Source organism: Vigna unguiculata, chromosome 10 (assembly GCF_004118075.2).
Source record: "Vigna unguiculata cultivar IT97K-499-35 chromosome 10, ASM411807v1, whole genome shotgun sequence".
Lineage (NCBI taxonomy): Eukaryota > Viridiplantae > Streptophyta > Magnoliopsida > Fabales > Fabaceae > Vigna > Vigna unguiculata.
In genome coordinates this window covers 40,146,086-40,160,219 of record NC_040288.1, presented here as the reverse complement: position 1 = coordinate 40,160,219, position 14,134 = coordinate 40,146,086, and the positions used below count along the sequence as shown (strand labels likewise).

Below are 14,134 nucleotides of genomic sequence, written 5' to 3'. Positions count from 1 at the left end.
ATATATATATATATATATATATATATATATATATATATATATATATATGTTGTACATGAATCTCAATAAAAAAACGAACAGAACCATCTCTTGAATCTTAAATAACATCCGTAGAATTTGGAGAATTTGTTCTTGGTTTGAATATAGCCACATAATTGGGTCCTAAAGTAACGTTGTTGCTACATTCGTGTGCAAGTTCCTTATACATGCACTTGTCTTATTGTGAGAGCCAAAAGGAAACTGATTTTGACGTTAGTTGCTTTTTCAGTGCATCGAAGGGTTCACGGTTAATTAAAACCCTAAATATTTGTGTAAAGTTTAAACCCTAATTTCCAAAAACAAATATTATTTTTCTTCATCTGGGAAAAGGTATAGCATCCATTTTAGATAATTTAACTATCTTCCTCAAAGTCAAAATGATATGGTTTTTTCTTAACAAAAGCTGAGTTAGAAACATTCTGTTGTTTCTATATTGATGATGTGAGTTATATTTATAAACTTAAAAATAATTATTGTCTATTATTTAAGAATAGTGAGATAAATAAATCTTGTCAAATAAGTTAGAAGAAAGTTAAGATTTTTTTTTTTTCGAGTTCAATGTGGAAATCTAAATATAACCAACCTCTTATACTTATTTTAAAATTGAGGCGTGTTATTTTTAATAAATTAATTTTAATATATCATATGTCCGAATAATATATTTTCTGACATTCTTTTCAACGGTGTTTTTATAAATTGAAATTTATTAAAAATATAAATTTTTGTGATTTCAATTATCCTTTATTTCTTTCATTTTTAAATGGCTACAATAGTCTATGAGAAGTTGTATTAGGTAATACTCTTATCTTCAAATGAAATACTGTATTTTTTTTTTCATTTCCAATTTGTATTCAAATAGTTTATATTAATATTTTCATTTTTCAGTAGATAAAATCATTATTTTATTTTATTAAAAAAAAGTGTATTAAAGAATGTGCTATTATCGTCTTGCCAAATACATATTTGGTTTGATAACTTCATTGCCTTCTAATTAAGATCTGAGTTAAATTTATATAAAATGATCGAAACTTTTCATTTCTTAATACCAATTTATAAATCTTATTTCTTATGTGTTTAACTTTCTCGTTTGTAATCAATGGGTTTAAACACATATTAAATTCTCTAACAATAATTTACTTTACTTTTGTTATTTTTAATCAAGGAATTGATGTAGTATCCATAATTCTTAAACTGTTATTGCGCCTATAATATATAAAATAAGTATTATATTACTTTATTATATATAATGATGTGATACATTACTTTCTATCACTATAAAGACAACCTTTGCAAAAAGTTATTTAGTATTTATACACTTGTCATCGGATATATATAAATTTAAATCAACTTTTTACTTTTTACAAATCAATCAATTAGTAAATTAATGCTTTTACTAATAATATTGTTGAAAATCTCACAAATATTATATATAAGTTAATTATAAATTTAAATAAGAATAATCTTCGCTGATTTTGTAAAGACAAAATTAAATTCAAATTTATTTTTTAATATATTATCATAATCTACTCTAACTTGTTGAATTTATCACGATATACTTACAAATATTTAATCTCGTATGTCTGGACATAATTTGTTTTAAAAGATAGAGTTAGACTTTAACATACTTTCTGATATATAAAATTATTTATAACAATACATATTCTATCAAATAACTGAACTAATCTTTTGAATATTTTAAAGTTGGGTATGTAACTGAAGTTATTTTACTAATTATTTTTAAAAAAAATGCAAATTATTTTATACCTTTGCAAAATAATAAAATATTCTTATATATCAGTTTCAATAACACTATTAAAAATTTTCATATTACATGAAAATTTTCTTGCAAATTTGTTAAGAAATTTGTAAGAAAAGACTTTTTTTCTATTATTTTTTCTAAAAGTTTTGATTGATAGATAATTCCTTCGTGTGTAATTATTTCATACAAAATTATAAAATTCGCAAGTATTTTCTATAAAATTTGTTGCGAAAAGTGTTTTATACAAAATATTTTGCAAAGAAATTGACAGTAATTTCCTACAATTTTTTTTTCATAACAAAATTTATAAGTATTTTCTATAAAAAATTTCAAAACAAAATTGGTAGAAAATATGAGTTTTTTTAGTAGTGTAAAAAGTTTCTCAATGTAAAACAACGTTCCTTCAAATTATTATTTCTTATTCTTTTTGGAATCACTATTATCTTTTTATTTCATTCTATTTCAACAATGTGAGAGATGCATATTAGGTTAAAGTTATATTATATATATTTTGAGAATAGAGTCATTTCCACGTTAAGTTAGGGTTCTTATTCTATCTTCTTTACTTGTTAATCTGTCTCTTTTTATTTGCTGTCTTTCTCTGGTCCCTTCACTTCCTCTATTCTTAGGTCAATTTATTACTTCTAAAACCTTCTTAATTTAAGTGCTTAATCACTAACACCAAAAAGCTTCTTTAACCTCGTTTTTCACTCTATCTATGTTTTCCCATCACACCAACCAACTTGCGAACACCATTGATTTTTAAGAATTTCCAATCATGGTTAAACCACCTTTTTCTTAGGTTATAGTTGATTGTTCCAGTCCATCAAAGGTGGTGATGATGTTGATGAGTGACCATTTCAAATTTTTATATTTCAAGTATTAAACACTTGATCGTGTCACTTCCTCGTTTTAGTATTTTATTTTCAATTTGTGAATCACACATGATGTTTTCAACTGCTAAAAGAGTTAGTTAGTGTATTCAAGTTTGGCTCTTTGGTTATGTTATATATTTCACTGTTAAAATATTTTTTTGTCTCAATTTTCGTCAAGTTTTGTCAAATAAGTCATAATTTTGTTTTTGTGTTCAAATAGGTCACAATTTTCATCAATTTTGTTTAATTGGGTTTTTTTGCTAATACTGTTTAAATCATTAACTGTCATGAAAAGTGATTGTCATGTGTCACTTCATAGTTTTTTTTAATATCCACGTATCAGTCCAACAACGTATCACGTGTCAAAGTTAATGTTTTATATTGAATTGATATCTATATTTGTTATTTTTGTTCGATTTGACTTTTTGGTTATGTTATATATCTCAATACTAATACATTTTTTTATTGTGAAATTTAGGCACGAGTTTATTCTTTTATATGCACTTTTATAGTTACCAAAAAAATTTGATAACTATGTTGACATTTTTTAGCTGAAATTTGAAACTTGATTCACAAAATTGTTTTTAAAAAATAGTTTGGACATGAAAATTCGTAAACCTTGATGGAGACCTAGAAAAGTTTATACTACACTTTCCTCCTTTAAGCTTCTGATATGTCTTTTAAACACAAAATTATAACGGATTCTAAAGTAATTAATCCTTCATATATCATAATTGATCTAACAATATCGTAATTATTCTATTAGCTGTACCAGAACCATTGGAATATTTTGATGCAGAATTATCATGATCATTGTCATATTCATTAAATACAAAAAAAAAAATTAATATATTAACATTTTAAAAGTGTTGACTTTGTCAATAACAGATACGCAATTAATTTTTATTCAATACTTTTACAAAGTATGTAATTCAAATTTTAGTAATTTTACTGTTTATAGTATAATCTGACACATGTGTACAAATGAATTAATACGAAGCTGATTAATCAGTGCTTTAAACTTATCCACTAAGTATGTAAATTCTAAATGCATGTTTGAAGTCTCTACATACACTTACTTTCTGCATAATGAAAAAAACAGACTTTTTTTTTTTTTTTTTTTTTATGAATTTCCAGAGAGACTATAGATAAAACAAACATTCCTTTCATGTATGATTTTACCTCACTAAGCATTTAATGGAAGAATAATGTAGTTCATGGTAAATTTTTTATGTGTGATTATATTTAACAGAAGATAAAAACATGGCAATAAAGAAGTAGATCACTGGTTGAAGAAGAGAAATCCGAATATTCCAATAGCGGGAATTTTGATAACGACACATACCCTATGTTGTTGAGTTGATGCCATGGTTTCTCTGCCTCTATAAATTCGTAGCTTCTCTGTGTTTGTTGGTAAGAGAAAACTGAGGAAGAAACAATGGGTGTGAACTTAGCATGCAACAATGGTTGCAGCATGAAGATCCAAAGTGAGATACAAATGGCAATGCCAGTGCCAGCAGCCATGGAAATCCACAAGGTTCAGTTGCCACCAGAACGCACCACCTTGCAGAAACTCAGACACAGACTCTCTGAGATCTTCTTCCCCGATGACCCTCTTCACAGGTTCAAGAACCAAACTTGCTTCATGAAACTTCTCCTTGCTCTTCAATACCTCTTCCCCATTTTCCAATGGGCCCCTCTCTACAACCTTTCCCTTCTCCGCTCTGACTTCATCTCAGGTCTCACCATTGCAAGCCTCGCCATTCCTCAGGTCTCTCACTTTTCTCTTTCTGCCATTGTTTGTTCTAAAGTTATCACATGATCAAAAACCACCTTAAAGTTCAACAGGGTTGGTCGAGTTTTCAGAATTCAAAACTTTGTTACATATCACAGTGTTTGGTTTGGTTTGTCAGGAACCGAATTACCAGTCTCTGACAAACAAACAATCTCCACGTAACATGTAACCGAGTTTTATAAAAATTCAGTCTTGAAGATTGAAAAGTTCTGTGAAGTGTCATGTTAAAAGGTTCTGAGACCATGATTCATAATACTCAGTGCATGATGTTTCATAGAAGTATGTTAAAAGTATGTTTAAAGTTTGGATTTTTTTGTGCAGGGTATCAGCTATGCTAAGCTAGCGAACTTGCCACCCATTCTTGGATTATGTCAGTACCCTTTGTTTGTGCATGTCATTGAGTTCTTGTGGTTGATGTGTGTATGATCAATGATGATGTGTGAGTAATGTTTGAAGTGGTGTGAATATTTTGCAGATTCCAGCTTTGTGCCTCCGTTGATATATTCCCTGCTTGGGAGTTCTAGACATCTTGGTGTTGGTCCAGTTTCAATTGCATCTTTGGTCATGGGATCAATGTTAACTGAGACTATTTCTTACACTCAAGATCCTATTCTCTATCTCAAAATGGCTTTCACTGCCACTTTTTTTGCCGGTTTGTTCCAATCTTCTCTGGGTATATTAAGGTATTCAATCATGGTTTAGTTTTCTCTTGTGGATTTTTTCACTTAAATTTCAATATAGCAACTTGAAGGATATATATATATTTATAGCTGTGTTGAATGATATTTATGACTGATAAAAGCCTTTGATGATTCTTACAGATTAGGTTTTGTGATTGATTTTCTCTCAAAGGCAACTCTGGTGGGTTTCATGGCTGGTGCAGCGATTATTGTTTCACTGCAACAGCTGAAAGGGTTGCTTGGGATTGTTCATTTCACCAACAAGATGCAAATAACGCCTGTGCTTATCTCTGTTTTCAAGCAAAGAGAAGAGGTAAAGTTTGATACTGATACTTTATTCTAGTTTTACTCCGATTTTGTAATAATGTAGGTTAAGATGGAGATATTATTTTTTAAAAAGGACGGCCACAACTGTTTTTAGATATATATTGCAGTTACTGTTTTGCATATTTTAAATGGTTGGAAGAGTAAAGCAGCTTTAAAACAAAACAAAATAAAATCCCCACCGTAAAGCATTCTGATAGCACTGATTCTGTTTTAAGAAATAAGAATTCACACTATCATTGAATTGAGATTGGTAATTGAAAACCAGCTATTCGTATAATATATATATATATATATATATATATATATATATATATATATATATATATATATATATATATATATATATTCTCTTGTTTGACTTTTATATCGTTAGGAATCTGAATGTAAATCTAAGTCTAACATTGAATAAAATTGAGAAAATTGAGTATAGGATGAAAACTTATAAATTTATTGTCTTAAAGTTTTAGATTGGAGATAGTGTCAATCCCTTATGTATAAGTTAAGCTCATGTCTCATTGGTGTTGTATCTTTCCAGTGATTCTATCTAGAAAGACCCATCATATATCTTAAGGGACTAGATTTCAACTATTTATCAAACTAAAACTTTCTTCCTTCTAATCATGTCATGAAAGGAAAAATGGAATAGCTAGGCAATTAAGGGTGAATTCTAAATGAAAGTAAATTTCATATTTGTCCCAATTTTACAAATGTAAGTGTAATTACGTATATGCTCACTAAATTTTTTTGAGCAACTTGTGCAGTGGTCATGGCAAAACCTTGTGCTGGGATTCAGTTTTCTAATATTCCTGTTGACAACAAGGCAAATTGTAAGATTCTATATCTCAAATACACATATACATAGATTACTACTCTTTGCTCTAAAACAATTCTGCTACTTCCTGAGATCTGAAAATTCTTAGTGATTGCAACAGAGCTTGAGGAAGCCAAAACTATTCTGGGTTTCAGCAGCTGCGCCGTTGACATCAGTAATTCTGTCAACAATTTTAGTATTTTTTCTGAGAAATAAGACACATAAAATTGCTATTGTAAGAAATGGCACTTCCCCTTCTATTTAAAAAAAAAAAAATATACTAGAGGTGTTCCAATATTCTTTTCATTCCTAATAAAGGTTATCCTTTTTCTCTATCAGATCGGTGAATTGCCAAAAGGACTTAATCCACCATCATCTAACATGTTATACTTCAATGGTCCTTATTTGGCTCTTGCTCTCAAAACTGGACTTGTCACTGGGATTTTGTCTCTCACTGTAAGTTGTCCCAAACTGAGAAACATAATGGATATAGAAAATGTTACTGACATTCCATGTTGTAAATAACATGGTTCCCTCCTTAGATACAAACAATACACCATATGATTAAACTGCTGTTATCTTCTGTTTCAGGAAGGAATTGCAGTGGGAAGAACATTTGCTGCACTGAAGAACTACCAGGTAGATGGAAACAAAGAAATGATGGCCATTGGTCTTATGAACATAGCTGGTTCTTGTTCTTCATGCTATGTCACAACAGGTAATGATTCTTCTCTATTTTCTTTTTTCAATCGATTGTTAGTATTTTTGTTAGTGGAGGAGTTAAACACACGATCTCTCACCCCGTCCATTAAATTTTTACCAACGTCAATTCTGACACTAAAATAAATTTGCAGGGTCATTTTCTCGATCAGCTGTGAACTTCAATGCTGGGGCACAGACAGCAGTATCAAATATAATCATGGCATCGGCAGTTCTAGTGACCCTTTTGTTTCTGATGCCGTTGTTCTATTACACACCGAATGTAGTCTTAGGAGCCATTATAATCACTGCTGTTGTAGGGCTAATAGATTATCAAGCTGCATATAAATTGTGGAAGGTTGACAAGCTTGATTTCTTGGCCTGCTTGTGCTCCTTTTTCGGTGTTCTGTTCATTTCAGTGCCTCTAGGCCTTGGAATAGCGGTAAGCTAGGAATAATTTAATCTGTTTCCAGTTATTAGAAACCTAAAATGCATTGTGGGTTGATGCTATGTAATTAATATTACTGGTTTGGCCAAAATCTTTAGGTGGGGATATCAGTGTTCAAGATCTTGCTTCATGTCTCTAGGCCAAACACACTGGTTTTGGGGAATATACCGGGGACACCAATATTCCACAACCTAAACCAATATAGAGAAGCTTTGAGGATTCCTTCATTTATCATTTTGGCTGTTGAGTCTCCCATCTACTTTGCTAATTCAACTTACCTGCAAGAAAGGTTAGATAAAGCGACTTATAGATTGTCAAAGATTTTTTTTAGAGGCAATTTCTGAGTGATTCTGAGATTCCAACCACTTGAGTGAGTGCTTTTCCTGCTATAGGATACTGAGATGGGTTCGAGAAGAGGAAGAGCGAGTAAAAGCAAACAATGAAAGTACATTGAAGTGTATAATTTTGGACATGACGGGTATGCATTTTATCTGATTTGAAGTTTTTCTATCAAGTTTTGAGATACTTTTGACTGAAAACAATAATTTCTCATTTTCTTCCCCAGCTGTTACAGCCATAGACACAAGTGGAATCGATACTCTATGTGAACTTAGAAAGGTGCTGGACAAAAGATCACTTCAGGTATAGATACTGATCGTACCATATTATAAGGCCATAAAGACTTCCATCAGTTTTATTTCAAATACTTATATTCATAATTCGTTGGTGCAGCTTGTGTTGGCAAATCCTGTTGGGAATGTGATGGAAAAGTTGCATCAGTCAAATATTTTGGATTCCTTTGGGTTGAAAGGTGTCTATCTCACTGTTGGAGAAGCTGTGGCTGACATTTCATCTTCATGGAAAGCTCAGCCTTGAATTCCATAGATGAATTTCAGTCACAAAAGGAAAAAAAGATGAGGATTCTAACTTCTTTCAGAAACCCTTTTAACATCAAATGTTCTTTTTCCTCCAAGATGGTTTACTTGGTTTTTGCAGAAACCTTGACAAACCGAGGCTTTTTGTTGTTTCAGAAGAGCATCCAAGCAAAATTTTGAGATGACTTTATTCCGTAGACATTGATAAATATGATAGATATTTTGATATGAAAGAAAGAATAAAGGACGAGCGTTCCAGTCTTCTCCTTTTTTCTGATATGACTATATTCTTTTTCCTTTTTCCTAACACGAATGCTAAGTTTTCACTCAATTTGAAAAAGAAAAAAACGACCTCGCACTAACAAAAGAGAAAGCGATTGTTAGCGGAGCCAGTGCTTCCAATACGTATAAATGAAGTAATCCATCTTGTAGATTACTTTAACAAGCTTCACTACCACGACAAGGGATGGTTATTACAAATGGTTTACTTCTCATTCATTTAATAAGGTTCTACATGGACAATGTAACATTAGTAATTAAACTATGTAGAGGAAGATCGAACAAAATTGTGGTGCAAATTTATCAATCAATAAAGAATTATCGAAGAGGTTCAATCTGCTAGCTGATATATAACAATCTCAAAGTAGCGAGACAGAAAGAAGTAACATAATTCCAAGACTGTAAACAGAACCGAAAACTCACAAAAAGGGTAAAAAGAATAGAAATTCTATCAACTAATGCATCACCTTAACCAACAACACCAAAGGGCTGGAAAATCAAAAATAGAATATAAATAAATTACATCAAGACTTCCAGTAATTCCTGAAAATTATGTACCTAATCTCGTCTGGTTATATATGTTTCATTTCTATTGCAACTAAAGAATTAAATGGAAATGTAGGTCTTTCAACGGCAGAATAGAACTATTCACTTCTTGGGCAGTATCTCGTAGATAATCCAATATATAGAAGCAAAAGTGGTTACCATCCTGCAGCACTTCTTTCTTGAAAAATGTATTTTTCAGCCAATCACACATCTGCAAGGAAGTCAGACAGTATTAAGCAACAGGAATAGTCAACCATCTTTTGGACAGTATACAAAACAGACAGCTCTCTAACACATCATTATCTATAAACGACAATCTATATCTATATTAAATATAAAATGAATACAAGGTGTTGGAGTACACATTTCTGTGCCTTGTTATACCCCCGAAAAACCACTTTGGTAAACCACTATTTATTTCCCACTATTCTATTCCCACTCTTTAAAAATATGGAAGGTATGAAGGGCCTCTTATTCCCTAGTCTATATTAAAATCAATAATCTTCTTCTATAATCTATAATAAAGGGAATACCCTCATTTGGTATGCATATTTTGTTAGACTACTGTACTCTTCAACTGCACCCAAAACATCTACCACTCTTTTTGAGACTCCCACATCTAAACATATTAATCTGATAAAAGAAATTAAATTTAATAATTTATGCAAAAATAAAAAATGGGCAGACAGGCAAAACATTCTGTCTTTCACTAGTGTCTACATAATGAAAATCCCTAGTTCCCGAGGGGTGTTTACCCGGAAAAACTGCAAATTTTAAAAGTGTGCAAAAGGATATTTCCCCACACTCAGTACGGATCTATTTCTCTCTAGCAAAATATAACGTATTCAATTTTAAAAGATTTACAAGTTAAGGTAACTTTTAGAAAAATGTATACCTAAATAGACCTTATATTTACTAAATATTAAAATATATGGGCTCCTCTTTTTACCCAAAAGAGGTCATATGATATACGTAGCTGACCTTGCCTTAATAGGACGAAGCATTTGTTATTGTTGTATCGGCTCCACTTCACGTGTATGTCTCTTTTCTAGTTATTCCCTCTGCACTCACAAATTAGATCTCTTTCTTTGCCCTCTACCTCACTGTCAGTGTCATGTCCAACCCCCCCTCTGTCCACCCTTATTATCAATTTTGGTGAAAAATTTGCACAAACCATTCATTGTTATAATCATTATTTATTGAAATAGAATTAAATGTGTGGTTTTGATCATACCCATTTGTTGTTTTGTAAACTTGAGTTCAGATTTTAGATAAAGCTGTGTTTTATCGGTTTTTTTTTGCTGGATTTTGGATGGTTGTGTTTCAATTTGGTAGTTTGATGCTTGAGCAGGTAACATAATAGTCAGCAGGGTCAGGTGGTGGTTCCATGGTGGGTTCACAGCCTTGGGTTATTGGCCAGAATTGGAGGTGTTGGTTTAGAGCACGATCTGGAGGCTTGGTGCAAAGAGCTTTGCACTTGTTTGGTTGGGGGAAGGATCTTTCGAGAATTTCAAAAATAATTCTGTTGTGACCGTTTTTGAGCAAGGGGAAGCTACCGAAGCGATTAAAGTACTGTCTGTGGCTACAGAAAATTCTTACACGAGCCAAGAGGCTGTCACATTGCCCAGTACAAAACAGGATAAAAAGGGAATGTAACAAGAAAACATAAATCGGCAGTATCCTAATAGAATAGAAATATTCTAGAATTTGACATGTGTCATATGGTGGTGACTCAGAAACTATAGAGTTTCATTGAATTGTCATTTGGTAAAATGTACCATACTATTCATCAAGGGTCTTTCATCAATTTAAAATTCCAGATTTTCACAAATTAATATGTACCTAACTCCTATTGTTTTTCAGAAAACAGGGAGCATACTGCTATTAATCAAACTCCACTGCTCTCCCTAGGTTTCCCCAGCTCTAGATCATGTGAGCTACCAACAAAGAGAATAGCATAAAACCTAAAAACTAATGCAAAATGATACGCAAACAGACATGAGAACATAAAACCTAATGCACAGATTAAGGTTTTGCCATCCGAACATAATGTTTCATAGGGGAAAAGGCAAGAAAAGAAAGAAAATAAGAACATCCTACAGAACATACATATAGAATTTAAATGCTCGCCTAACACAAATTCAGTTTGCCAGCCTCAACATATATTCAGGTTTCTAAAAATAATAAAACACAAAATAGAAGAAAGATAGGGCACAGCAGCATACAAAATATAACACAAGGAAACAAATATTTAAACAGCACATTGAAGGAGGAAATTCTTACTTGAACGAAATCGTGTTAATGATATCTCTTGGAGTTCCCGCTTCATGCACAGACGTTCACCAAGCAAGGCCATCACTGCAATTCCAGAACCATTCACAATCCACCATGTTATAGAGGAGGGCCAACCACCATACACGATGCATATAAAGAGATGGACAATGTAGAGTGTGGCTGAAAAATCCAAACACTTTCGTGATCTTTCAATCAAATAAAACATATATATCGCCCTGCATAAAAAAACAGTGGGATAAGTACAATGGCTACAACATAATTTGAGCAAATAATACATATAAGCCGTAACCAAACAGCTAAGAATGCCTCATTTGGTTCAATCCTTCCACTAAAAGTAATAAACAGAAACACAACATTGGACAGAATTTCTAAATGTAAAATAGTTAACTCACAAGATATAGAAAAAAACAAATTATTTCTTATTTTGTAACATTCCAAAAGCATTGAAAGAAAGAGAACTTAAAATTTCAAATTAAAGACACATCTATCTCAAAGGTCCCAACCTTAATTTGTGTTTCTTTCCCTACTCTAGAATACAGCACAACCAGTCCTACACAAGGACAACAAACACTCGAACGGCTTTAAGAATGAACATTCATTTATAAGCTTAGAGGCATATCGCAGCTAAACCAAACCAAAAACGGAAAGTAATGAAAGAAAGAGGAATATATGCTAAATGCATGGTTACAAAATGCTAAAGGTTCATTCAGAAACATCGAAGAAGCAATCAAATGAATAATACATAGTGAATACAATCTTGTAACCAGTGAGTTAAAAAAATACGATACACTACTGGGAAGTAGAGTCACGACTCACAATCAGTAATCAATTATAGGCCAAGGTGAAAAAGAACAATTACCCTGTAACCGAGCTTAGCATAAATGAAGCAATAACACACCAACCAGTAACGGTAGAGGTGGTAATCGCAACATAGTCAAAGAAATACACGAGACTCATCCGAGACACACGAGTGCCAACAAGTATCGACAAGAGCAACCCCAGGGTGATATAGTACAAACATTGAAGACACACAATTTGAGCAACAATAAGCCAGGGGTCCCATACCACCGCACCATAGAACATGACGTCGACCCGACAAACTCCTTCACAAAAAACCTAGTCCTCCCAGAAAATTTCCTCAAACAAATCGAATCCAATTCTCAAACTTCCTCCACTACAGCAGCAATCCAGTCATCCAAATCTCCGCAATTGAAGCCACACCACTCGTCATTCGACAAAAGGTACAAACTTTAGAGACCCCAGTTTCCTTAAAGCACTTCAAAACCCAAATCAATGTTGTCCAAATGCAAACGATGGTCCCTGCACACTCAGATCTGGATTCTTGAAGTGGTAACTCTTGAAAGGGAAAATCGACTGAAAATTAAGATCAGCGTGAGAAAAACAAATCAATATAAGTACGTGATCGATGTATCTTACGAGAAATTGAAGAGAAAGGAGATTCCAACTTTGTAGTAACAGTGAGAGGAATAGAGAGAGAGTGAAGGGAAATTACAGATTGGGAGCACACGCCGAAAATTGAGAAGGCTGAGAACGAATTCTTGTTGGAGAGAAAATTGGAATGTTCTCCAACGGCGATGGTGAGAGATGAAGATTTAGGGAGAAGAATTGCACACAAATTCACTAAGCATGAAGTTGAAACTCCCAAGTGTCGTTTTTGCTTTCTAATTTGTCGTTTTCGTATCTTTCGCATTATTTGATGCTGAATTACCATTCATACATATTTATTAGAAGATAAAAATTAGTTATATATATATATATATAATTCAATTTATCTTTGAATAAAAAATATTGAAAATAATACTTTCTCCTCCTTTATTAATAACAAACATCATTTATTAGTACTTTAGTAAATTAGTACCCTCATCTCATGTCAACTTTCTCATGTCAACTTTGTCAACAAAACTTTTTGTTAAAAAAATATTTTTAAAATAAGTGTTATCATGGTATTTTCAAACACATTTATTTTGTTACACTCTTCCTATTTAAATTTCATTTAAAATTATGATCGAATGTTGTTGAATAGGAGATGATATTCAATCAAATTTTCGTTTTTTCAAACAAATAGTAAAAATCGTGTTAAAAAAATATGTAAAAAAGTTCATTGTTAACATTTATTTTTACAAAATAAGGAAATATATCAATTTCAAACTTACATACTTGTACTATAAGTTTGGATTAAGAACTCACAAATAATAAAAATAAAATATTATAAATAAATAAATAAATGAAAAGCTTAATTGTCATTTATAAACATATATTCTCTCTACTTACGCGAGTCCGCAATTTAATAGCTTTATTATCTAGCGTGCTTTTGGTGCAATTTATGAAATATATTTGACAATGACTCGTACTTTTAATATTAAAAATAATCTGTGAACCAGTATTTACGTAGTTGACCGCATAGTGCAGTGGATTAGCGCGTTTGACTTCGGATCAAAAGGTCGTGGGTTCGACTCCCACTGTGGTCGACAATCTTTGTTTTTTCGATTTAGCATGTATAATTTTTATTATAATGTAACAAACTTTTTAGTATATTTAAACAAAATACATAATATATAAACATAAATATATTGATGTATACAGTATTTTAGAGATCATGAATAAACCCAAAAATATGATAAGAAAAATCAAATATTATAAAAATGAAATTTTTAATCATTTTAATTTTTTTATTAATTTATTGAG

The 14,134-nt window shown here is 31.7% G+C and overlaps 2 protein-coding genes and 1 non-coding gene across 3 annotated transcripts; 2 read left to right on the top strand and 1 right to left on the bottom strand.

Annotated features, from left to right (window-relative positions):
- Positions 1-4,034: 4,034 nt before the first annotated feature.
- Positions 4,035-8,585, top strand: LOC114166270 (probable sulfate transporter 3.4). The gene is made up of 13 exons (XM_028050987.1): positions 4,035-4,444; positions 4,790-4,838; positions 4,944-5,151; positions 5,290-5,461; positions 6,237-6,302; positions 6,408-6,521; positions 6,626-6,742; positions 6,878-7,004; positions 7,141-7,427; positions 7,532-7,722; positions 7,826-7,911; positions 7,999-8,075; positions 8,166-8,585. The coding sequence occupies exons 1-13, from the start codon at positions 4,112-4,114 to the stop codon at positions 8,307-8,309; spliced, it is 1,971 nt and encodes a 656-aa protein (XP_027906788.1). The 5' UTR covers positions 4,035-4,111; the 3' UTR covers positions 8,310-8,585.
- Positions 8,586-8,905: 320 nt separating this feature from the next.
- LOC114166272 (protein SYS1 homolog) lies at positions 8,906-13,147 on the bottom strand. The gene is made up of 4 exons (XM_028050989.1): positions 12,942-13,147; positions 12,288-12,802; positions 11,417-11,643; positions 8,906-9,344 (listed from the first exon to the last, which is right to left on the bottom strand). The coding sequence occupies exons 2-4, from the start codon at positions 12,509-12,511 to the stop codon at positions 9,337-9,339; spliced, it is 459 nt and encodes a 152-aa protein (XP_027906790.1). The 5' UTR covers positions 12,512-12,802; positions 12,942-13,147; the 3' UTR covers positions 8,906-9,336.
- Positions 13,148-13,843: 696 nt separating this feature from the next.
- On the top strand, positions 13,844-13,917 carry TRNAR-UCG. The gene has a single exon. It is a non-coding gene; the product is annotated as a tRNA-Arg (tRNA).
- Positions 13,918-14,134: the final 217 nt, after the last annotated feature.

Coding starts and splice junctions, on each gene's coding strand:
- LOC114166270 (XM_028050987.1), top strand. CDS start 4,112: ATGGGTGTGAACTTAGCATGCAACAATGGTTGCAGCATGAAGATCCAA. Junction 5,152..5,289: donor TCTTCTCTGGGTATATTAAG/GTATTCAATCAT, acceptor TGATTCTTACAG/ATTAGGTTTTGTGATTGATT. Junction 7,428..7,531: donor CTCTAGGCCTTGGAATAGCG/GTAAGCTAGGAA, acceptor CAAAATCTTTAG/GTGGGGATATCAGTGTTCAA.
- LOC114166272 (XM_028050989.1), bottom strand. CDS start 12,511: ATGTTCTATGGTGCGGTGGTATGGGACCCCTGGCTTATTGTTGCTCAA. Junction 11,644..12,287: donor ATGCTAAGCTCGGTTACAGG/GTAATTGTTCTT, acceptor TTTTTTATGCAG/GGCGATATATATGTTTTATT.